This window comes from Balaenoptera acutorostrata, chromosome 18 (genome assembly GCF_949987535.1).
Source record: "Balaenoptera acutorostrata chromosome 18, mBalAcu1.1, whole genome shotgun sequence".
Classification (NCBI taxonomy): Eukaryota; Metazoa; Chordata; class Mammalia; order Artiodactyla; family Balaenopteridae; genus Balaenoptera; species Balaenoptera acutorostrata.
This window is the reverse complement of record NC_080081.1, coordinates 48,110,097-48,136,240: the sequence shown is the minus strand read 5'-3', so window position 1 is coordinate 48,136,240 and position 26,144 is coordinate 48,110,097. Positions and strand designations below refer to the sequence as shown.

The following is a 26,144-nucleotide window of genomic DNA, read 5'->3' as shown; positions in this document are numbered from 1 at the left end:
TTTTCCCTTGCTGCTTTCAATAATTTTTCTGTCTTTAATTTTTGCCAGGTTGATTAATATGTGTATCTGCGTGTTTCTCCTTGGGTCTATCCTCTATGGGACTCTCTGTGCTTCCTGGACTTGGGTGCCTATTTCCTTTCTCATTTTGGGGAAGATTTCGACTATATTCTCTTCAAATATTTTCTGTGGTCCTTTCTCTCTCTCTTCTCCTTCTGGGACCCCTATAATGCGAATGTTCTTGCGTTTAATGTTGTCCCAGAGGTCTCTTAGGCTGTCTTCATTTCTTTTCACTCTTTTTTCTTTATTCTGTTCTGCAGCAGTGAATTCCACCATTCTGTCTTCCAGGTCACTTATCCGTTCTTCTGCCTCAGTTATTCTGCTATTGATTCCTTCTAATGTAGTTTTCATTCCAGTTATTTGTGGTGGCCCCCAAGCTGTAAGCTTATTCAGCTTTCTGCTTTCCGGAGAACTGCTTGTCTCTTTCTTGGTATGCACTCCTGACGCTGCGGTATTGAGCGTAAAAAAGGAAAATGGCTTGCGGTCAGTTTCGTTCCAGGTGCCTGCTCTGGATCTAAGAGCCCCTGGTTGTTCCCCAGAAGAAGGACGTGCTGCCCTGAGGGGGAAGTCTGTATCTCCAAAGAATGGCCCATAAGGCATGCTGACGCATAGATAGTGGCGCATAGATAGTGGCGACAGAATTATGTGGAAATACAAGGTTTACTGATTTATTGTCTGATATTCGTTCTGTACTAAACCTACATATACATTCATGCTCTTTGAATAAACTTGCCTTGCAACCATCAGTTGTCTTGGCCCTTCTGATCCCATACTGGTGCTTTTCATTTCCTTACCCCTCACCGCCAGGAACTTCTAGCTTTCTGCAGCTGGTCTGCGGCAGTTATTGTATTGTTCATCTCTGTTTGTTTGTTCTTTAATTCTTCTAGGTCTTTGTTAAACATTTCTTGCACCTTCTTGATCTTTGCCTCCATTCTTATTTCGAGGTCCTGGATCATCTTCACTAACATTATTCTGAATTCTTTTTCTGGAAGGTTGCTTATCTCCACTTCATTTAGTTGTTTTTCTGGGGTTTTATCTTGTTCCTTCATCTGGTATATAGCCCTCTGCCTTTTCATCTTGCCTATCTTTCTGTGAATATGGTTTTTGTTCCACAGGCTGCAGGATTGTAGTTTTTCTTGCTTCTGCTGTCTGCCCTTTGGTGGTTGAGGCTATCTAAGAGGCTTGATGGGAGGCTCTGGTGGTGGGTAGAGGTGACTGTTGCTGTGGTGGTCAGAGCTCAGTAAAACTTTAATCCACTTGACTGTTGATGGGTGGGGCTGGGTTCCTTCCCTGTTGGTTGTTTTGCCTGAGGCAACCCAACACTGGAGCCTACCTGGGCTCTTTGGTGGGGCTAATGACACACTCTGGGAGGCCTCATGCCAAGGAGTACTTCCCAGAACTTCTGCTGCCAGTGTCCTTGTCCCCACGGTGAAACAGAGCCACCCCCTGCCTCTGCAGGAGACCTACCAACACTAGCAGGTAGGTCTGGTTCAGTATCCCCCGGGGTCACTGCTCCTTCCCCTGGGTCCCGATGCACACACTATATTGTGTGTGCCCTCCAAGAGTGGGGTCTCTGTTTCCCCCAGTCCTGTCGAAGTCCTGCAGTCAATTCCCACTGGGCTTCAAAGTCTGATTCTCTATGAATTCCTCCTCCCGTTGCCGGACCCCCAGGTTGGGAAGCCTGACATGGGGCTCAGAACCTTCACTCCAGTGGGTGGACTTCTGTGGTATAAGTGTTCACCAGTCTGTGAGTCACCCACCCACCAGTTATGGGATTTGATTTTACTCTGATTGCACCCCTCCTACTGTCTCATTGTGGCTTCTCCTTTGTCTTTGTATGTGGGGTATCTTTTTTGGTGAGTTTCAGTGTCTTCCTGTCAATGATTGTCCAGCAGCTAGTTGTGATTCTGGTGTTCTCGCAAGAGGGAGCGAGAGCATGTCCTTCTACTCCGCCATCTTGGTTCATCTAGCCAGTCCTTTTTATGTTTATGCTTATTTTTATTCTAAAGAAAATTTCCTCTCCAGATTATTTATTTAGATAAAGTGTTTTATACTTAGCTCTAATGATTTTAATTTAGTACAATGTGTATATGAGTGTGTGTGTGTGTCTGTGTCTGTGTCTGTATGTATGTGTGTGTGATAGCAGCTACTTCTAGGACCCATGTAAACTCTGAAATAGGCAAAGTATAGCTGTCACTCTATGACCCTCCACCTTGAACCCTTCTCCATTCAAACACTTTCTCTCTCTGCCCACCACCTAGTAACAGAAATGCCAAGTTACCCAGAGAACTCCTACCAGATCTCCGGAAGATGTGGAATAGGTCTGGTTTCAAAACCAGACAATACGGCCTTGGTCTCTTTCTTCATTTGCCAAAGGGGGATAGAAACAGCAAAAAGATACAGAATTATCATGAAGATTGACTGAGATAATATATGGAAGTCACTTGGAAAAATGTCTGGTTCATAGAAAATACTCAATATCTGATGGGTATTATTATTTTATATATGCATTTTATAATTTTATGCCTAATTGTGTCATGGGTCCCCAAGACCACTCTCAGGATTGATAATTTGTTGGAAGGACTCACAGAACTCAGAAAAGTTGTTACACTCACGGTTAACAGTTTCTTACAGTGAAAGGATATAGATTAAAATCACAGTTGTCTTCTCCCAGTGGAGTTTCATTATTCCAGCAACAATGTGTGACAACACTTGTGATGTACTGCCAACCAGGGAAGCTCACCCAAGCCTTGAAGTCAAGAGTTATTGAGGGGACTTCCCTGGTGGTCCAGTTGTAAAGAATACACCTTCCAATGCAGGGGACATGGGTTCAATCCCTGGTTGGGGAACTAAGATCCCATATGCCTCAGGATAATTAAGCCCATGTGCCACAACTACTGAGCTTGGGTGCCTCTACTAGAGAGCCCGCATGCCAAAATTATAGAGCCCACTCACCCTGGAGCCTGCACGCCACAACCAGAGAAGCGAAAACCTGCATGCCACAACTAGAGAGAATCCCATGCACCACAACAAAAGATCCCACGTGCTACAACTAAGACACAATGCAGCCAAAAAACTAAAATAAAATTTAAATAAATAAATAAATAAATAAGAGTTATTGAGGTCAGTCATGCAGGCATGAATATAGACTCCCTGCATGAATGACCTTGGCTACTCAGTCTCCAGCACCCCACAGACGATGAACTGACACAGTGTGGCCCAAGGTCCCTGGTGAACAAAAATAGGTGTTCACCGAAAATCACATTTTTTGCATAAACTATCTAGCTTGGCCCAAGGTACCAGGTATACAAAGATGGCCATATCGGGCAGGATATTCCAAGGCTTAGAGCTGCTCTCTCCAGAGCCAGTTAAGGGCCACTACTTTCTCTAAAATGTACAGGGTTTGAGTACCTCAAGCCTACTGAGTTAACCTTTTACTGCATAATAATTTATTAAGCAACTACCATGCACCAGGAGCTATGATACTTAATATATATTATCTCATTTAATATTTAAATACTCTCATGAGAAAGGAATTAACATCCCCTTTTACAAATATGGAAACTGAGGCTCGAGAAGGTTAAAAGTATTCATAGTCATATATTAACTAGTGTGGAATCCAAACCTTGCTCTCTCAAACTGCAAAGCCTTTGCTACTTCCACTAAGCCATGTTGCCTCATAAAATGTTATAAAAATTAAAGTAGTATATTATACATCACAAATATAGCACATAATAAATATATTTAATAGATTCATTTCTGGTAGTGAAAAAATAATTTAAAAAATCACTTTGAATATGTGGAGGAAATATACTAGAGCTGTGAGCAAATGTGCACTTATTGTAGACCAGCTTTCATTTAAAATATTGAGTTTTTATTGAAAGGTTATCTTGTCACAACCAGGTGATTATAATCAAGTCCAATAAATTCAGCAATAAAGTTTTCCTGAGATTAAAAAGAAATTCAACCTTCTTTAAATTCAACCTTCTTTTTCTTTACACCTCAAAACTTTTTAATCCCCACAAACATTTGCTGAAACACAAAAGTGACTCACCCATCTATTAATAACGTAATTTTTCGTTGTAGAAATGTATTACCAGTTTCCCTAGAGGAAACAATGCTTTCTCACTCTAATACGTGTGTGGTTTTCTCCCCCATCTAATCAGCTAATACTTTTCAAAAGATCTTTTTAATGCCTAAATGAAAGGATTCCACATCAGAGACCTGACCTCCCTATTAAAGTATCTAAAGGAAACCCTAGGAATGTAAAATCCATTCAAAGGCAAATTGCAGGTAGCTTATTATACAATGCATTAAGAAAAGAAAAGGGGGAAAAAGCTTCACAAGAACTGCACAGAATTTGGTAAAATTATACCACAAAAATACAAATTGATCTTAAGTATAAAGAAACAAATTCATAGCCAAAAACTTATTACAAAAGTGCTTTGTAGTCAGCCACGAGGGGAGTCTCTACGAAAAACTTCAGAATTTGTCACTTTTTCAATCAAAATTTCTGATTACAGCTTAATGTTGGGAAGGCCAAAAAAAGAACAAAACACACATTTTTCAATAGATTTAAAAATCTGAAAATTTTAAAGCTAACTTTCAATATCAGAAAAGGTAGATTTTACTACAGACAACAGGAGTAGGATGAAGTAATAAGAGTAATAATAGATGAAGTAATATAGATACAAATACTTTTAAAAAACAAGTTAAGATTTTTAACATACCATGAACATGGTTCTGAAGTTATTCACATCAGTCAAAAAGTCTTCCACAGACACCTTCTTCACATCGATGGCATAGTACCCCATTATACTCTGGTATAACTTGTCCATGTTTTCATGTAATTTTGAAAGTTTCTCATAGTGTTCTTTTGCACTGATAACAAAGCTGTATATTACAGTTAAGGTATTCTGAAATTTACAAAGTAATGTTTTAGGGGAAAAAAATCCTATAAGTCCAATGTTTTAATTTAATTGTTAGCCATTATGACATATCTCCAAAATGCCAAAATTAGCTCTAATAGTTAACCATTCTTACAATTCAATCTACACTGTACAGTGATGAAATCTTAAGTGTGCTTCCTAATTAACACTGGCAAAATTATCAGAAAAGTTATTTATATATTTAATATTTCTATTTTACAATTAAGTACAAGGAAATTTTTCTTCCAATTTGCCTATCTTATCAGATCATGCAATATGATTTAAAATTATAGTTCAGTAGTTTCAATGATATTGAAATCAATAACACAGGCATTGTGCATAGTAGTTAAAGTGGACAACCTGGGGTCAATTTCTAGCTCCTGCACTTAGTAGTATTGTGCCAGTGGACAAATGCCTTCATTTCTGTGCCACAATTTTGTTACCTGTAAAATGGGAATAATAATAATAACATCACTTATAGGGCTGTTGTGAGGACTAATGAGTTAATACATACAAAGTTCTTAGAAAAATAAATGGCATTTCGTCATACATATAAATACTTGGCCTTATTATTGCCCACTTATTCAACTTAAGCTCTACTTAAGGTTCTAAAAGCGATAAATTTTTTAAAAGTTACATTAAAAACTTCTTATATTGTGTAAGTAAATTCATGTTTTAACTTCTTTGGAAAATTGGTATACAATTTCTTCTATGAATTACATGATTTAAAATTATGATTACGCACACACACAGAAATGTTCTTTTCTCACTTATTTATGACAATTAGTCGAAAGCACACTGAGACTGAGAGGACTAACTTTCTGTGAATGTGGTGGTGGCATTAGAACACATTTTCTAAACAAACAATAGAATTTCCTTTGTGGTGTGACAGATTGCTGCGGTAGCCAGATAAAAAATCTCCACACCACATTCTGAAAAGATGACTCCACTACAGCATCAGTCATAATTATCTATGGCTCTTTTAAACTGGGACATTAAACTTACTGAAGTCATTCTATTGTCTCTAACACAAAAGAATAAACAGATATTAACACATTTTTTTCAGAAGTCAGAAAATAAGAATAACTAGACTCAGACTGAGAGAAAGAAATTAAAAAATGGAATGTTTATGTCTAAAAAGAAAAATTTTCCACAATTTCAAAAAGATATGGTTCCTCTGGTCAGAGCATTCTCCAGTAGAGGATGAAATAAGGAAAATGATCCGGGACCTTTGTTTTGAGAAAAAGAATGAAAGAAAGAGGTAGCACTGCTGCCAGATACGTGGTGAACCTGGGGCAGAGAAGAATGCTGCTCCCACAAGGAAACAAGGCATCCCCATCAATCACCTGTACCCATGTCTACAGTCAATCCACAGATTACATACTGCCCTTCCGTGCCTATTTTATTTGTTTGTTTGTTTTTTTAATACTATGCTCTGCTTAGTTAAATATATAGTATTTTAGAAGAAAGAATAGACTAGAATGTAAGGAGTCTAGATTCTAATGCAAGAGGTGATTTTGATTTTTTTTTTTTCTAATGAGCTTAGAAAATCTATGGATCTTTCTTTGGCTAGTTTAAACAGCAAAATGCCTCCTCATACTTTCTAAGAATCTAGATCATAATAGTACCAGTGGTCGATGCATTTATATGTAGCATCATTTTTTAATCCTTGGATGCACAAAAGATTTTGTATTAGTAAAATCACAAAATCATAAGAAATTATAATACAGTCACATGTTTCCATATACTTTGTTGTGTGAAACATCCATATTTGTGAAATGCTCTAGGTAAAGTAAATTTATGTAAATAAAAATCACATTTGAAATGCATTCAGAAACTATCATTAAATGGAACATATGGTGATTGATTTGTAATGTGCAGTAAGTATCCCTTCATTTACCTAGCAAATTCAGAAATCAACATTGGTTTAGATATTCAATCTATAAACTCTCACCTAAAATTTATGTCCCAGATAGAGACTATATCCACATGGATTATTTATATATCCTTAACTCCTGCCTAAAAGAGGAATCATTTTCTGCCTTTGCTTGTCCAAACCTATCACTCCAAGTTTGGTTCAATTCTTCCTCTTCCATGAAGCTGCCTTCTCTAATCTCTAGAACTATAAGTGATCATTTCTTCCACTGAATATATAGCACTTTTAGTCCAGGTATCTCTGTAATGAAGTTCTTTGTTTTCCCTTCTAGTCCAATCCCCTAGTAGTGTTTTGTTTTTGCCACGTGATCAACTGTGATTATCAGCCCTTTCTCTAGATGCTGTATTAAGTCTAATCATCTGCAACTACATTGGTGCCAAAGACTTATTTCACCCTACTGTCATCACTCAAACTTCGGTGGGAAGAGTAACAGGCCTCCTCAAAAGTCTGATGTAAGTCAAGGAACTTCTCTTCACAAAATTGCACATACACACATTCACACACACACACGAACACATAAAATTTGGATGTAATGTTAAGAGCTAACAGAGTTCCTAAAAAGTAGGTACCCTGGACAACAGGTTGCACTACTATGGTGGGTGTTTCTAATTGTATGGTTCTACAGCTACTCCTTTTTTGCCCTTATCACTGCTTATAAGGCTTTGAGTTTTAATAAATATGAGTAATTTTATTCTAATACCTGGGAATATGCCCATTCACAGGAATCAGTTTGGCAAATAGGTTAAAATAAAGCTCTATTATTCAGTAACACTTTTTAGGTTGTCAGGTTAAGAATCAAAAGTTAATGACATATCAGAAATATGCTTGAGCATACTTAAATAGAACAGTAAAATTCTATTAAATGATGTGATAGGAAAGAAGACCAAGAGCCCAAACCATGGAAACTACATGGTCTTGTTTTAACAGCTAGAGAGCTTTATAAGTCAATTTTCTTATCATTGTTATCTACAAAACAATGTACTCCCAAAGGAAAGTAAGTAGAGCTTTAGATAAGTGGAATTACCCACAAAAACGGTAAAATTGTGATTGAACTGAAACAATTCTGGAAATAGTCAAATAAATTCTCAGAAGTTTAAAATGACTATTTGATAGAATGGAATAAATGGTTACCTTAATGAGGCACTCTACATCATTACTGCTGGGTACCTTCTCATTAAGAGATGGAGGAACATTCAGATAAAAAATCATCATCATCCAAAAGAAAAAACAAACACAGGTGCTCTTGTGCCAATTGTTAAACTCCAGTTAGAAGTTAATGCCCATATCTATAGTAGTCATAAGGCTTTATTTTTATCCCCAGAAAGTTCTATATTTGTAAAGAGCTTTAGAAAAATAGGTGAGCTATACAACAAAATTAAACTTTGATAAAACTCATTACAGAAATATTGATATATAGCCAACTACTTGATATTTTTGTAAAATCTATTTTCTTTTCCTTTACCAGGACTAAGGCCAAATTCTGATTAATTTCTACTTGAACAAGGATAATTTTCCCATTTGAAGGTACATGACAACCAGATCTGTGTTCACACACATTGAACCACAAATGTTTAGTGTTGGCCAACTAAGTAGTCAGAATGAGATGTGGGATTTAACTCCTGGTTAGCAAGTACTGTTCATTCCCAAGCCACTCAGCACAAATACATTCTACATTTATTCTCATGTTTTGTCCCCATTATTGCACCTTCCCCACCAAGGATGTCTATTACTTCCAATAATCATCTTACAAGGACCAGCTCCAATCAGTCCTACAACTTTTATAGTGTAAAACCTTCTATAGATCTTCTTCAGTACCCAGGATCCAGCCAGCCAGCCAGCCAGGCGGGCAGCCAATCTATAAGTAGTCACTAAACACCACTAAGTACCACTCTTCTAGACATGAGGAAAACCAGTAGTTAACAAGGTAAACAAAGTCCCTGCTTTCATGAAACATGAATTCTAGAGAGTGGTGACAGGTAATAAAGAAGTAAATTAATGAGATATTCAAACAATAATAAGCATTATGAAGAAAACAAAAGTTTGTGTGTGATATTGTATACAGTGACAGAGGCTAACTTATGCTGCATAGTCAGGGAAGTCCTGGCAGAGAAGGTGGCAGTGACTGAAGCATGACTGTCAAGAAGCTGCGAACACGACATTGTAAATGTAGTAAGACTTCTGAGAAGGAAGAGATCATCATAGACTTGAGGATTCATAGAGGATGAGGAGCAGGATATATAATTTTTTAACATATTTAATGGAGTATAATTTCTTTACAATGGTGTGTTAGTTTCTGCTTTATAACAAAGTGAATCAGCTATACATATACATATATCCCCATATCTCTTCCCTCTTGCGTCTCCCTCCCACCCTCCCTAACCCATCCCTCTAGGTGGTCACAAAGCACCAAGCTGATCTCCCTGTGCTATATGGCTGCTTCCCACTAGCTATCTATTTTACATTTGGGAGTGTATATATGTCCATGCTGCTCTCTCACTTTATCCCAGCTTACTCTTCCCCCATCAAGTCCATTCTCTATGTCTGCATCTTTTTTTTTTTTAACATCTTTATTGGAGTACAATTGCTTTACAATGGTGTGTTAGTTTCTGCTTTATAACAAAGTGAAAGAGTTATACATATACATATGTTCCCATATCTCTTCCCTCTTGCATCTCCCTCCCTCCCACCCTCCCTATCCCACCCCTCTAGGTGGTCACAAACAACTGAGCTGATTTACCTGTGCTATGTGGCTGCTTCCCACTAGCTATCTATTTTACGTTTGGTAGTGTATTTATGTCCATGCCACCCTCTCACTTTGTCCCAGCTTACCCTTCCCCCACCCCGTATCCTCAAGTCCATTCTCTAGTAGGTCTGTGTCTTTATTCCCGTCTTGCCCCTAGGTTTTTCTGAAATTTTCGTTTTTATTTTTTTATTTTTTTATTTTTTAGATTCCATATTTATGTGTTACCATACGGCATTTCTTTTTCTCTTTCTGACTTACCTCACTCTGTATGACAGTCTCTAGTTCCACCCACCTCACTACAAATAACTCAATTTCGTTTCCTTTTATGGCTGAGTAATATTCTGTTGTATATATGTGCCACATATTGTTTAACCATTCATCTGTCGATGGGCACTTAGGTTGCTTCCATGTCCTGACTATTGTAAATAGTGCTGCAATGAACATTGTGGTACATGATTCTTTTTAAATTATGGTTTTCTCAGGGTATATGCCCAGTAGTGGGGTTGCTGGGTCATATGGTAGTTCTATTTTTAGTTTTTTAAGGAACCTCCATACTGTTCTCCATAGTGGCTGTATCAATTTACATTCCTACCAACAGTGCAATAGGGTTCCCTCTTCTCCACACCCTCTGCAGCATTTATTTTTTATAGATTTTTTGATGATGGCCATTCTGACTGGTGTGAGGTGATACCTCACTGTAGTTTTGATTTGCATTTCTCTAATGATTAGTGATGTTAAGCATCCTTTCGTGTGCTTGTTGGCAATCTGTATATCTTCTTTGGAGAAATGTCTGTTTAGGTCTTCTGCCCATTTTTGGATTGGGTTTTTTGTTTTATTGATATTGAGCTGCATGAGCTGCTTATATATTTTGGAGATTAATCCTTTGTCAGTTGTATCATTTGCAAACATTTTCTCCCATTCAGAGGGTTGTCTTTTCATCTTGTTTATTGTTTCCTTTGCTGTGCAAAAGATTTTAAGTTTCATTAGGTCCCATTAGTTTGCTTTTATTTCCATTTCTCTAGGAGGTGGGTCAAAAAGGAACTTCCTGTGATTTATGTCAGTGTTCTGACTATTTTTCCTCTAAGAGTATTATAGTGTCTGGCCTTATATCTAGGTCTTTAATCCATTTTGAGTTTACTTTTGTGTGTGGTGTTAGGGAGTGTTCTAATTTCATTCTTTTACATGTAGCTGTCCAGTTTTCCCAGCACCACTTATTGAAGAGGCTGTCTTTTCCCCATTGTATATTCTTGCCTCCTTTATCAAAAATAAAGTGACCACATGTGTAAGAGTTCATCTCTGGGCTTTCTATCTTGTTCCATTGATCTATATTTCTGTTTTTGTGCCACTACCATACTGTCTTGATTACTGTAGCTTTGTAGTATAATCTGAAGTATGGGAGCCTGATTCCTCCAGCTCCATTTTTCCTTCTCAAGATTGCCTTGGTTATTCGGGGTCTTTTGTGTTTCCATACAAATTGTGAAATTTTTTGTTCTAGTTTTGTGAAAAATGCCATTGCTATTTTGATAGGGATTGCACTGAATCTGTAAATTGCTTTGGGTAGTATAGTCATTTTCACAATGTTGATTCTTCCAATCCAAGAACATGGTATATCTCTCCACCATTTTGTATCATCATTAATTTCCTTCATCAGTGTCTTATAGTTTTCTGCATACAGGTCTTTTGTCTCCTTGGGTAGGTTTATTCCTAGATATTTTATTCTTTTTGTTGCAGTGGTGTATGGGAGTGTTTCCTTCTCTTTCAGATTTTTCATCATTAGTGTATAGGAATGCAAGAGATTTCTGTGCATTCATTTTGTATCCTGCTACTTTACCAAATTCATTGATTAGCCCTAGTACTTTTCTGGTAGCATCTTTAGTTTCCTCTATGTGTAGTATGTTGTCATCTGCAAACAGTGACCACTTTACTTCTTCTTTTCCAATTTGGATTCCTTTTATTTCTTTTTCTTCTCTGATTGTTGTGGTTAAAACTTCCAAAACTATGTTGAATAACAGTGGTGAGAGTGGACAACCTTGTCTTGTTCCTGATCTTAGAGGAAATGGTTTTAGTTTCTCACCATTGAGAAAGATGTTGGCTGTGGTCTGTCATATATGCCCTTTATTATGTTGAGGTAAGTTGCCTATATGCCTATTTTCTGGAGCGTTTTAATCATAAATGGGTGTTCAATTGTGTTGAAAGTTTTTTCTGCATCTATTGAGATGATCGTATGGTTTTTCTCCTTCACTTTGTTTATATGGTTTACCACATTGATTGATTTGAATATACTGAAGAATCCTTGCATTTCTGGGATAAACCCCACTTGATCACAGTGTATGATCCTTTAAATGTGCTGTTGGATTCTGTTTGCTAGTATTTTGTTGAGAATTTTTGCATATATGTTCATCCGTGATATTGACCTGTAGTTTTCTTTCTTTGTGACATCTTTATCTGGTTTAGGAATCAAGGTGATGGTCACCTTGTAGAATGAGTCTGGGAGTGTTCCTCCCTCTGATATATTTCGAAGAATTTGAGAAGGATAGGTGTTAGCTCCTCTCTAAATGCTTGATAGAATTCACCTTTGAAGCCATCTGCTCCTGGGCTTTTGCTTGTTGGAAAATTTTTAATTACAGTCCCAATTTCAGTGCTTGTGATTGGTCTGTTTATATTTTCTATTTCTTCCTGGTTCAGTCTTGGAAGGTTGTGCTTTTCTAAGAATTTGTCCATTTCTTCCAGGTTGTCCATTTTATCGGCATATAGTTGCTTGTTGTAATCTCTCATGATCCTTTGTATTTCTGCAGTGTGAGTTGTTACTTCTTTTCATTTGTAATTCTATTGATTTGAGTCTTCTCCCTTTGTTTTCTCGATGAGTCTGGCTAATGGTTTATAAATCTTTTTTGTCTTCTCAAAAAAACAGCTTTTAGTTTTATTGATGTTTGCTATTGTTTCCTTCATTTCTTTTTCATTTATTTCTGGTCTGATCTCTATGCTTTCTTTCCTTCTGCTAACTTTGGGGTTCTTTTGTTCTTCTGTCTCTACTTGCTTTAGGTGTAAGGTTAGGTTGTTTATTTGAGATGTTTCTTGTTTCTTGAGGTAGGATTGAATTGCAATAAACTTTCTTCTTAGAACTGCTTTTGCTGCATCCCATAGGTTTTGGGTCATCGTGTTTCCATTGTCATATGTTTCTAGGTATTTTTTGATTTCCTCTTTGATTTCTTCAGTGATCTCTTGGTTATTTAGTAGTGTATTGTTTAGCCTCCATGTGTTTGTATTCTTTTCAGATTTTTTCCTGTAATTGATATCTTGTCTCATAGCGTTGTGGTCGGAAAAGATACTTGATATGATTTCAATTTTCTTAAATTTACCAAGGCTTGATTTGTGACCCAAGATATGATCTCTCCTGGAAAATGTTCCATGAGCTCTTGAGAAGAAAGTGTATTCTGTTGTTTTGGATGTAATGTCCTATAAATATCAATTAAGTCCATCTTGTTTAATGTGTCAATTAAAGCTTGAGTTTCCTTATTTATTTTCATTTTGGATGATCTGCCCATTGGTGAAAGTGGGGTGTTAAAGTCCCCTACTATGATTGTGTTACTGTCGATTTCCCATATTATGGCTGTTAGCATTTGCCTTGTGTATTGATGTGCACCTATGTTGGGTGCATAAATATTTACAATTGTTATATCTTCTTCTTGGATTGATCCCTTGATCATTACATAGTGTCCTTCTTTGTCTCTTGTAATAGTCTTTATTTTAAAGTCTAGTTTGTCTGATATGAGAATTGCTACTCCAGCTTTCCTTTGATTTCCATTTGCATGGATTATCTTTTTCCATCCCCTCACTTTCAGTCTGTATGTGTCCCTAGGTCTGAAGTGGGTCTCTTGTAGACAGCACATATACAGGTCTTGTTTTTCTATCCATTCAGCCAGTCTATATCTTTTGTTTGGAGCATTTAATCCATTTATATTTAAGGTAGTTATCGATATATATGTTCTTAGTACCATTTTCTTAACTGTTTTGGGTTTATTATTGTAGGTCTTCTCCTTCTCCTATGTTTCCTGCATAGAGAAGTTCATTTAGCATTTGTTGTAAAGCTGGTTTGGTGCTGCTGAATTCTCTTAGCCTTTGCTTGTCAGTAAAGGTTTTAATTTCTCTGTCCAATCTGAATGAGATCCTTGCTGGGTAGAGTAGTCTTGGTTGTAGGTTTTTCCCTTTCATCACTTTAAATATGTCCTGCCACTCCCCTCTGGTTTGCAGAGTTTCTGCTGAGAAATCAGCTGTTAACCTTATGGGGATTCCCTTGTATGTTATTTGTTGTTTTACTGTTGCTGCTTTTAATACTTTTTCTTTGCATTTAATTTTTGATAGTTTGATTTATATGTATCATGGCATGTTTCTACTTGGATTTATCCTGTATGGGACTCTCAGTGCTTCCTGGAGTTGATTGACTATTTCCTTTCCCATATTAGGGAAGTTTTCAACTATAATCTCTTCTAATATTTTCTCAGTCCCTTTCTTTTTCTCTTCTTCTTCTGGGACCCCTATCATGCGAATGTTGGTGCGTTTAATGTTGTCCAAGAAGTCTGTAAGATGGTCCTCTTTTTTTTCATTCTTTTCTCTTTATTCTGCTCTGCGGTAATTATTTCCACTATTTTACCTTGCAGGTCACTTATCCATTCTCTGCCTCAGTTATTCTGCTATTGATTCCTTCTAGAGAATTTTTTATTTCATTTATTGTGTTGTTCATCATTGTTTGTTTGCTCTTTAGCTCTTCTAAGTCCTTGTTATACGTTTGTTGTATTTTCTCCATTCTATTTCCAAGATTTTGGATCATCTCTTTGAATCATTACCCTGAATTCTTTTTCAGGTAGACTGCGTATTTCCTCTTCATTTGTTTGGTCTGGTGGGTTTTTACCTTTCTCCTTCATCTGCTGTGTGTTTCTGTCTTCTCATTTCCCTTAACTTCCTGTGTTTGGGGTCTCCTTTTTGCAGGCTGCAGGTTCATAGTTCCCGTTGCTTTTGGTGTCTGCCCCCAGTGGATAAGGTTGGTTCAGTGGGTTGTGTAGGCTTCCTGGTGGAGGGGACTGGTGCCTGTGTTCTGGTGGATGAGGCTGGATCTTGTCTTTCTAGTGGGCAGGACCACATCCAGTGGTGTGTTTTGGGGTGTCTGTGAAGTATTATGCTTTTAGGCAACCTCTCTGCTAATGGGTGGGGTTGTGTTTCTGTCTTGTTAGTTGTTTGGCATAGGGTGGCCAGCACTGTAGCTTGCTGGTCGTTGAGTGGAGCTGGCTCTCAGAGTTTAGATGGAGATCTCTGGGAGAGCTTTTGCTGTTTGATATTACATGGAGCCAGGAGGTCTCTGGTGGACCAATGTCTTGAACTCGGATCTCCCACCTCAGAGGCACAGGCCTGACACCCGGCTGGAGCACCAAGACCCTGTCAGCCACACGACTCAGAAGAAAAGGGAGAAAGAAAGAAAGAAAGAAAAAAAGAAAGAAAGAAAGGTAGAAAGAAAGGAAGAAAGAGAGAGAGAGAAAGAAAGAAAGAGAGAAAGAGAGAGAGAGGAAAGAAAGAAGAGAGAAGGAAAGAAAGAAGGAAAGAAAGAAGGAAGGAAAGAAAGAAAGAAAGAAAGAAAGAAAGAAAGAAAGAAAGAAAAGAAAGTTGTTAAAGATAAAAAAAATTAAAATGTAATTTTAAAAAAAAGACAGAAAGAAAGAAGAGAGCAACCAAACCAAAAAACAAAGCCACCAATGATAACCAGCGCTAAAAACTGTACTTAAAAAAAAAGAAAAAAAAAGACAGACAGAACCCTAGGACAAATGGTAAAAACAAAGCTATAAAGACAAAATCACACAAAGAAGCATACACATACACACTCACAAAAAGAGAAAAAGTAAAAAATATATATATATCTATATATTTTTAAAAAAAGAGAGCAACCAAATCAATAAACAAATCTACCAATGATAATAAACTGTAAATACTAAACTAAGATAAACATAAAACCAAAAACAAATTAGATGCAGAAAGCAAACCCTAAGTCTACAGTTGCTCCCAATGTCCACTACCTCAATTTGGGGATGATTCATTGTCTACTCAGGTATTCCAGAGATGCTGGGTACATCAAGTTGATTGTGGGGATTTAATCTGCTGCTCCTGAGGCTGCTGGGAGATATTTCCCTTTCTCTTCTTTGTTCGCACAGCTCCTGGGGTTCAGCTTTGGATTTGACCTTGCCTCTGCCTGTAGGTTGCCTGAGGGCATCTGTTCTTCACTCAGACAGCACACAGGTAAAGTCGCAGCTGATTAGGGTCCTCTGGCTCACTCAGGCTGGGGGGAGGGAGGGGTATGGAATGCGGGGCGAGCCTGCGGCAGCAGATACCAACATAACATTGCAACAGCCTGAGGTGTACCATGTGTTCTCCCGGGGAAGTTGTCCCTGGATCACGGGACCCTGGCTGTGGCGGGCTGCACAGACTCCCAGGAGGGGAGGTATGGATAGTGACCTGTGTTTGCACAGAGGCTCCTTGGTTGGTGCAGCAGCAGCCTTAGCATCTCATGTCCATCTCTGGCGTTCGTGCTGATAGTCGCAGCTCGTGCCCATCTCTGGAGCTCGTTTAGGCGGCACTCTTAATCCCCTCTCCTCGCGCACTCCAAAACAATGACTCTTGCCTCATAGGCAGTTCCAGACTTTTCCCGGACTCCCTCCCAGCTAGCTGTGGTGCACTAGCCCCCTTCAGGCTGTGTTCACGCAGCCAACCCCAGTCCTCTCCCTGCGATCCGACCTCCGAAGCCCGAGCCTCAGCTCCCAGCCCCTGACCACCCCGGCAGGTAAGCAGACAACCCTCTAGGGCTGGTGAGTGCTGGTCGGCACCGATCCTTTGTGCGGGAGCCTCTCCACTTTGCCCTCTGCACCCCTGTTGCTGCGCTCTCCTCCGTGGCTCTGAAGCTTCCCCTCTGCCCACCCCCTGTCTCCACCAGCGAAGGGGCTTCTTAGTATGTGGAAACTTTTCCTACTTCACAGCTCCCTCCCAGAGCTGCAGGTCCCGTCCCTATTCTTTTGTGTCTGTTTTTTATTTTTCCTTTTGCCCTACACAGGTACATGGTGAGTTTCTTGCCTTTTGGGAAGTCTGAGATCTTCTGCCAGCGTTCAGTAGGTGTTTTGTAGGAGTTGTTCCAAATGTACATGTATTTCTGATGTATTTGTGGGGAGGAAGGTGATCTCCACGTCTTACTCGTCTGCCATCTTGAAGGTCTCTTGAGCAGGATATTTTAATCTGAGTCTTAAAAGTTTATTAAGAATGGGTTAAATGGAAAACAGGTGAGAGAGAAAGCAGAAAACCGGTGAGGGAGGAAAGAAGACTAATTCAAAAGAAAAAATCTGCTCTTACAAATCACTCAATTACGCAACTTCCCACTCTTGCAAATGGATCATGTCTTATACTAGTTTACATCTCACCCATTCCACTCTTCTATTTTACTCCTAACCACAGTTCAATTAAATAAAAATGTACTAAATTCGTTTACCTGAAAAATGCTGTGCTTTATGCAGTGTGGAATATAGATATAAGTAAGATGCAAGTCTTTCTCTCAGTTTTAGCATCTACATAGTAATTTCAGGAGCATCCAAAATATTGTTATACAGTGTAACAACAAAAAAGAAAGTGTGAAAATAAAGTGAGATAACAATGAAGAAATTTAAAGACTATAAAATGGAAAAGAGTCAAATAACGTGTCATGTAAGTTGTGTGACAAATACAAAAATATAGAAGTATCTAGCAAAATGATTTTTTTCTAAGAGACTTGGGAGAGGGGGTAGGATGAGGAGAAAAGAGAAAGGTAAAGGCTTGTGCAAGGAGAATTTCAAGGGTGATGCTCTAGGATCTATTTGTTATTTTCCTCAAAATAACATATATTCCAGAATGTAAAGGTCAGAAGAAAGGAAAAAGCATCGCATGACACCAATCCTGGCATTTTCCTAATTTTCTCACTGATAAAGAATTTAATAAGTGTGTATACCTCACATATAATACTTTATATATAACAATACTGGTGACCCTACCACAAAACACATTACTCATTTCAAGCAAATATTTACAGTGAAGTACAGTGAAACTACTCTACTTTAATTATACTTTTGACCAGGCTTTGCAGTTGAAAAGTAACATAATTATTACTAAAAAGTCAATGTGATATATATGAAATAATTGTGCATGCCTTTTAAAGAATGTACTAAATTTGTATTTTTTAATATTAAGAAGTGTATGTAAAGAAAGCAAGTACTCGCAGAATAAAAATACTGTAAACTATAGTTGAGTGCTATTCGTGAAATTTCATTTCGTAAAATTATAACAAAATTGTACACTATAGTTTAAAACAATTCAATTAACAGATTAACAGTTCACTAAATCATGACTGTTTAACGTAAATATCTATTTGCAAAAATGAATCCTTAACAACTTAGATAACACAAATATTCTATCAGAATTTGTTGATGATCCAAACATTTGATATGTGCTTCAACTAATAAGCACTAATACTTAAAACATAAAATTCCAGTGTTAACAATCCAAACTTTAAACACATTTTTATTCATTGTGCATTTAGTTTCCAAAATCTTCCACTTTCTAAGATGTTAAGAAGCTCACAATTTGCCATTTTAATAAGATCTGTATAAATGCATTTAATATTCAAAATCTGACTTGTTGTCAGTCCTAATTAAAGTAAACAAAGCTTTGCAATGAATGAATTTAATAACTAAGATGAAAAGCAAAGGAGTGCAATCTAATCTCAGCAAAGAATATTTATGATTATAAGCTTTGTCAATAGCGAAGTGCACCAACTGTTCATATATCTGACTTCCAAGAGATACATGAATGCTAATCAGTTCATTAGAGGCTTCTAGGTTGTGATATTTAGCGACAGGATGTAGGAGCTTTCTTGTCCATGGAGTATAATTGTACTCAGAATGAAAAATTGTTTCCAACAAAGCTTCATCCTTCCTATTTCTGATTTCCTGCTCATTGCTTTTTATGAGCTACATACCTTTCAAGAAGCTGACATCATTCAGCTTCTGTGTCATATGAACAAAAGTATGCATAGGTCCTGAGATCATCTGCTGAGCAGGATTCTAACACCTTTATTCTAAGCTCAGGAATTTATCTCAGGTCCTATGTTCCAGGTAACTGAGCTTCATAATTAGTACACGTACAGTGTATTACCAGAAACTGTATGCAAGCAAAACCTTTTATAAAATGCTTTCTATCTATAGGGAACAATAAAAAGTGCCTCAGTGAACAGTTCTTAATGATTACAATAAATTGTCACATATGAATATTTTAATATGATAAAATTGGGGGGGGAAGCTAAGAATGATGAATCTGATACAATTCTGCAATAACAAATTTTGTTTAAAAAGCATACTTTGTCAAATTAGAAGGTGTGGCAAATACATATTTGATGGATAAACACAGACTTTAGTTTTAAAAAAACAACCTTCTCAAATGTAGTGATAAAGGCATCCTGCCTAATAAAAGAAGAAACTGGGTGGGTAGGAAACATATGAAAGGAAACAAACACATTAGCCTGAATTGATTGTTGCTGGAGTGCATTTTTATGATATTTCCCAAAAGAGACAGTGAAGAAAGCTAAAATTGAACTAATTCACAATTAAGCTGAAAGTATATGATACAATAAAATCTATGACAAGCCAGGTAATAATTTTGTGATTTGCCAAGTCTCAGGGGAGAAGAGATAGAAAGAGGAAAAGTAGTTACTTTATTTCAAGTATCACAGTTTAAAATAAAATATTAGGAATATCTATTTATAAGAGCTCGTTTAGAAGTGGGTTATCCTTTCATATAGAATTCTGCAGTCCATATGGAATTTTAATAATTCATAGTAGTGATACTTTATTAGAAGGCAAAAGATATCTAATTTCACAGAATGGTTTGGAAAGCAACTCAACATTAGTTTCTGGAAATAAAAAAAAAAGTTTACTACTTCAATTACTCATTAGAGATTAACTGACAAACTTAGTGAAACCAAAGATAATTGAATTTAAAGGAACCTTAAATTAAGCAGGGCACAATCCTAATGCTATTAGTTTTTATGTATATATGTATATCCACACACACACTTCCACATAAACATACACACACACATATTTTGTCAATGTTATTTTGGGTCTAGAGAATACCTACATCAGTAGTGATTGGGATAGGTTCCATTTTGATTTTGGAACCATGCAGTATTTCTAAAGGAGATTTTAAAGTTTCTTGAATATGAGTTAATTTTTAATATATAACAACTCTTGAAATTAAGCTGACTAGTCACAACAGTTTATAAAGTCTTCATCTGCTTCCTAAAACATTTCAAAAGTGTCTAAATCACAACATGACATTAGATTCAAACTTCCTCAAATTGAGTTTTCCTATCCTTTCAGTTTACCATGAGCATCAGAAGGAAATAGGGCATATGGAAGGAAAAAGATGAGACAACATATTATACAGATGGATAAAAAGGAAAAAAGGATTGAAATCAATAAACTTCTATATTATTCTTGATAGGTAAAAGCCTTGATAAATTTCCTTGCAAGAAGGCAAAGGTTAAACCTTCTATAATTTGGCTCTGTAGGGTGATCTCTCGTTATGCAAGTATACTTAAAATGTTAAGTAAATCGTACTCCTAATTGACTAGTGACTTAAGCTATTTAGATATCAAAGGATATGGACATCTTTGTCACAAACTTATCATGCAAGTCCTCAGGAGGGGGAAAGATTTTCAAATCTTTCTCAAGCTGTTGAAGCTGCCTTCCCATCTGCTTCAAATTCTTTTCCAGCGTTTCTACAGAAACTAAGAGAGAGAATATTATACGCATTAGAAGGACAAAATTATAATATAAAAAAGTAAAACACTCTAGAAAAAAAACATTTGTGAAAAACCTTAAAATAATAATGGAAATCCACTAAAATAAATGAAAGGTAAATTTCACTTAAATTTTTTCATTTTTAAATCCAGAATGAAGACAATTTAATAAAAGATTATTTAAAACAGAAGATGAAATTTAGGAAAAGCTCACATGTACAAACCACATTTAAGAAATACTTTTTGTTGAAAATCAGAGTCCTTGACCTCTACAAACACAAAAAAATAAACAGTCTATTCAGAAAAAGAAGGCAAAGAAAGACAATGTTTTTAAAATTAAAACTATTTCAATATAATTTTAGCATTTTTCAAAATCATGATCTTTTGAGAGGGAAAAATAAAATATACATGGAAAAGATGGGGAAAGTATGCTCTTCTGTTCAAGGTCCCCCATGACAGGAATGAAAAGGTATCAGGGGTTATTTGAATAACATGTGAAACAAATGTCAAACTTTCTTTAGTGGTACTATGAGGACAATCTGTGTTTATTAACTAATAAAGATTTTTTTGTGTGTACATTCTTGCCTAGTGCAAATCACAAGTGATTCACATACAGCTAAACCCAGGATGGATGGATAGATGGCTGGATGCAAGATAGATATACTATAATTTTTAATTAACATTTAAATTTAATGTGTTAGCACACCATTGAACAAAATCACACAATTAAAACATTATGATTAAGTTTGCTGATCAAATTTTATTACACACACACATCAAATTTGGGAAACACCTAGAGAAAAGACAAATAAAATCTGAGGAACTCCCATGTAACAAAAACCACAAGGCAAACACTGGGAAGGAACATAGGTGGATTATTTGTTTTTTTCTGATACTTAATACTTCATTCCAATAGCTACCAATTCTCCAATTCTCCAACGCCAACTGGGTGTCTCCCAATTCACTTCAATTCTGACACGCATTGCCTGGAGTTAGCCCAGAACCCACAGGTTTAAGGACTCAATCCCACAAGACTGCCCTCACTTCACAGGACAGTCACAAGCCCCAGGGATCACCCATACTTCTAACCAATGATAAACTCAAGGGTTCCCATGCCCTCCCCATCAACTCATTTATTTTTTATAATGTGAAAAATTATAATGTGAGTTCCCTCACAGAACTCAGGGAAGTACCTACTATACTTGCTACTACAGTTTTTATTATAAAGGATGTAACTCAGGAATAGCCAAATGGAAGACAGGCATAGGGCAAGGAATGGGGAGGGAGGGGGTACCACAGTCTCCATGCTCTCTCCAGGTATGCTGCCCTCCCAGCATACCCCTGTGCTCACTACAGCAGAAGCTCCCTTAGCCTCGTCATTTCACTCTTATCGAAGCTTCACAACATAGGCACCACTGAGTACATCACTGGCTATTGGTGACTGAACTGGAGGTCAGAGGGTGGGCTGAAAGTTCTAACCCTCTAATCACATGGTTGGTACCTCTGTCAACCAGTGCCCCCATCCTGAAGCTCCCTAAGCTGGCCCTCCCCCCATCTGCTTTGAGTCATCTCAGTAGCACACAAAATACACTCTCATCATTTAAGAAAGATTTTAGGAATCAGGAAAAAGACCCAATATATAGTTTTTACTCTGCCACATGGACACTGAAGTGCATGTCTGGTCAGAAGGCAGAACTCCAGTACCTGTGAGGAGGTATAAGATGAGTACGTTTTTGATTTATGAGTTGTCACCCTCAGAGCTGCCTAACAGACTGGGCAGCCCTCAGAGGAGACCAGCTGCTTGTAATTGAACATAGAGCTATCCCAGTGAGTGAGTGCTTCTCAGTGGGATGAGAGAAGGGCTTCAGGTTCAGAAGAAAGGCTTATTAGGGGATCCTTTGAGCCTCTTCCAACTCATTGGTAGCAGTGGGTCAGGGACTACGTTCTTTCACTGTGATATGAAGCAACTTCTCACTGGCTCAATTTCCACATGAGTGAAATAGGAAGAATCTCGCCTCATACCTTTACCTCACTGATATTTCATAAAGATCAAATGCTATGATATAGGATGAAGAATTTTTTAAAAAATAAAATGGATTATGAGATGTTACTCTTATTCTTAGAACTCGGTAAGACATGAAGACCTTAAAGATTAAAGTAAGTAATATTAGAATCAAAGGAAACTTAAAAAAAAAACCATCATCATCACCGTCATCATCATCATCATCATGCCAGGAACAGTGTTGTAGAACTCAGGCTAAAAAGAAAAGCTGCTAATTTCAAGAGCAAAATGTTTGGGATGTTAGGAAGGTTTGGGGCGTATTCAAACATTTAAGGTTGACATCATAAGGAGTAAGAAGGTTGTCTTAAAAAATGGTTCTGTGGCTACTCTACAGATGGAAATCCCATTAAGCCATTATTTAAGCTTCATCAGCACTATCTGATTACATTTATATATTATAGTTAAGAGAATTTAAGTGTGATTGATCTACTTTTCACTGCTGGTTTTTAAATGAAGACCAAAGCACAACTGAAAGAAAGAAACGTGTGTGCAAATTCTAGGAGAATAAAATATAATCCAATGTTTGGGGCCATCTGATGAGTAAAACTAAAGAGTATTTAAGAATTTCTTTGGTGTTTTTCTTTTTCAGCAATTATATTTACAAAGATAGCACCTTTATACATCCGTGAACATAATTTAGCCATACTTTTCTCATGTGTCAAGTTTTTTGAGGTCAGTGACTATAATTTTTTGTATCAGAAATCCCAACTGGAGCAGAGAATTTTAAATTGTACACCCTCAAAGAAGTGTTAATTTACTGGTGTCTCTGTATCTGACCTGTGTATGAATTTTATCTTTCAACTTTATCATATTTCTTGACCAAGAAATTAATCTTATTTTTATTTTTAATTCCTTTTCATTATTTAGAAGTAACAAAACATAGCCATCATCAAACAGAATTGAATAGACTTTTTTAAGGCAATTTCAATTTTTGCATTTTACTCAATATTCAATCAGATGGGATGTCCCTCAGTCACCTCAGATACCATGTGTCTCTGTCCCCAACTAACTGCCCATCTGTAATCTCCACACGTTAGTGGGCAGCAGAACCATAAATTCTGTTTCCTGTGCTAGAAACCTGCTAGTCTTGACCCTTCCCTCTCCTGAACCCTCAGATCCAAAGGATCGTGACATTCCTCACATTTTACTTGACAAATAGGACCTACTTCCTTGCTAGGTTGAACACTATTCAAGGCATCTGGAACACTTTTCTCTGCCCTCTTGTCTCCTACTGTTTCTGTCAGAGCCATATCCACACTGTACATGGAAGTTTCCAGACAAACATTAATTTAAAGATGTCCCTTCCCTGCTTAAAAAACAGACAATAAACTGCTTACATGACAACATCAGAGTTCCACCCACAACTTGGTTCTACCTCCTAATCAGCCACACTTTACTCCCAAATCAACAGTCCTGCTTGTAGTTCCCTTCCTCCCAATCCCTTTCATCTATTCCGTACCTAATGCTGGAAATACTGTGTCTATTTGTCTTGCCCACTCCACCCAAGTCATTCTTATTCATACTCTACAATAAGAGTCCAAAACCCCAGTCAGGACCCTGGTGACGTGCCCTCCCTACCTGTCATACCTGGTAATTATCTCCATCTTTGGAATTACTACACTCTATTACTTTTATCTTTTTATGTGTCTTCCTCTCCCAACTAACTGGGGATTCCTAAGGGAAGAGAGCCATATTTTATTCATCTTTGTACCTTGGGTTACATAACATAGTGCAGATACTCAAATGTTTGTTGAAGGAATGGATTTTGTATTTAACTTTAACCTCTTGAGATAAAAGCATTAAAAATGGGAAAATAGGGCTTCCCTGGTGGCGCAGTGGTTGAGAATCTGCCTGCTAATGCAGGGGACACGGGTTCGAGCCCTGGTCTGGGAAGATCCCACATGCCAAGGAGCAACTGGGCCCGTGAGCCACAACTACTGAGCCTGCGCATCTGGAGCTTGTGCTCCGCAACAAGAGAGGCCGCGATAGTGAGAGGCCCGCGCACCACGATGAAGAGTGGCCCCCGCTTGCCGCAACTAGAGAAAGCCCTTGCACAGAAACGAAGACCCAACACAGCCAAAAATAAATAAATAAATAAATAAATAATAAAAATAAAGGAATTCCTTTAAAAAAAAGTCTTTAAAAAAAAATGGGAAAATATAACAGATTAAATATCTAAAACCTTAAAATCCAAGACACAGACTTTTCTCCACGTGCCTAGTTATTATGATAATTACACACTAGAGGTGTTAGAAAAGTTCTGAATAAACGTCAAAATCACAACCATAAATATTTAGATTTACAGAAATCATGAATATAGGCTCTCTGTAATACGATGGCCTCTATGATTTACCACGTTAAGATTTCAAATAAAAAAGGAGAAATTGTATACATTTAAGTAATTTCTGTAATTAAATAATAATCGTCTATGAATATCACCTGGAGGTATTGGTCATTATTTTATAACAAGCTTACTAAGAAATGTCACAGGGCATAGGAGAAGATGGTGGAAGAGTAAGACGCGGAGATCACCTTCCTTCCCACAGATACAGTAGAAATACATCTACACGTGGAACTGCTCCTACAGAACACCCACTGAATGCTGGCAGAAAACATCACACCTCCCAAAAGGCAAGAAACTCCCCCCGTACTTGGGTAGGGCAAAAGAAAAAAGAAATAACAGAGACAAAAGAATAGGGACGGCACCTGCACCAGTGGGAGGGAGCTGTGAAGGAGGAAAGATTTCCACGCACTAGGAAGCCCCTTCGCGGGCAGAGACTGCGGGTGGCAGAGGGGGGAAGCTTTGGAGCCATGGAGGAGAGCGCAGCCACAGGGGTGCGGAGGGCAAAGCGGAGAGATTCCCGCACGGAGGATCAGTGCCGAGCAGCACTCAGCAGCCCGAGAGGCTTGTCTGCTCACCCGCCGGGGCGGGCGGGGCTGGGAGCTGAGGCTCCAGCTTCAGTCGGATCGCACGGAGAGGACTGGGGTTGGCGGCGTGAACACAGCCTGAAGGGGTTAGCGCACCACAGCTGGCTGGGAGGGAGACCTGGAAAAAGTCTGCAGCTGCCAAAGAGGCAGGAGACTTTTTCTTGCCTCTTTGTTTCGCGGCTCGCAAGGAGAGGGGATTCAGAGCACCGCCTAAATGAACTCCAGAGACTAGCGCGAGCCGCGGTGATCAGCGCGGACCCCAGAGACGGGCGTGAGATGCTGGGGCTGCTGCTGCCGCCTCCAAAAATCCTGTATGCGAGCACAGGTCACTCTCCACACCGCCCCTCCCGGTAGCCTCTGCAGCCCGCCACTGCCAGGGTCCCGGGATCCGGGGACAACTTCCCCAGGAGAACGCACTGCGCGCCTCAGGTTGCTGCGACATCACGCCGGCCTCTGACGCCGCAGGCTCACCCCGCCTCCTCTGTACCCCTCCCTCCCCACAGCCTGGGTGAGCCAGAGGCCCCGAAGCGGCTGCTCCTTTAACCCCGTCCTGTCTGGGCGGGGAACAGACGCCCTCAGGCGACCTACACGCAGAGGCGGGGCCAAATCCAAAGCTGATCCCCAGGAGCTGT

The 26,144-nt window shown here is 38.2% G+C and overlaps 1 protein-coding gene across 1 annotated transcript in view; it reads right to left on the bottom strand.

Moving 5' to 3' along the window:
• The window catches only part of DIAPH3 (diaphanous related formin 3), a 577,679-nt gene that overhangs the window by 194,111 nt on the left and 357,424 nt on the right, over nucleotides 1-26,144 (bottom strand). Inside the window, exons 23-24 of the mRNA XM_057532925.1 lie at nucleotides 20,387-20,510; nucleotides 4,788-4,953 (exon numbers count right to left, since the gene is read on the bottom strand). Of these exons, the coding sequence (XP_057388908.1) occupies nucleotides 4,788-4,953; nucleotides 20,387-20,510 (290 nt within the window). The remainder of the gene's footprint in view (nucleotides 1-4,787; nucleotides 4,954-20,386; nucleotides 20,511-26,144) is intronic.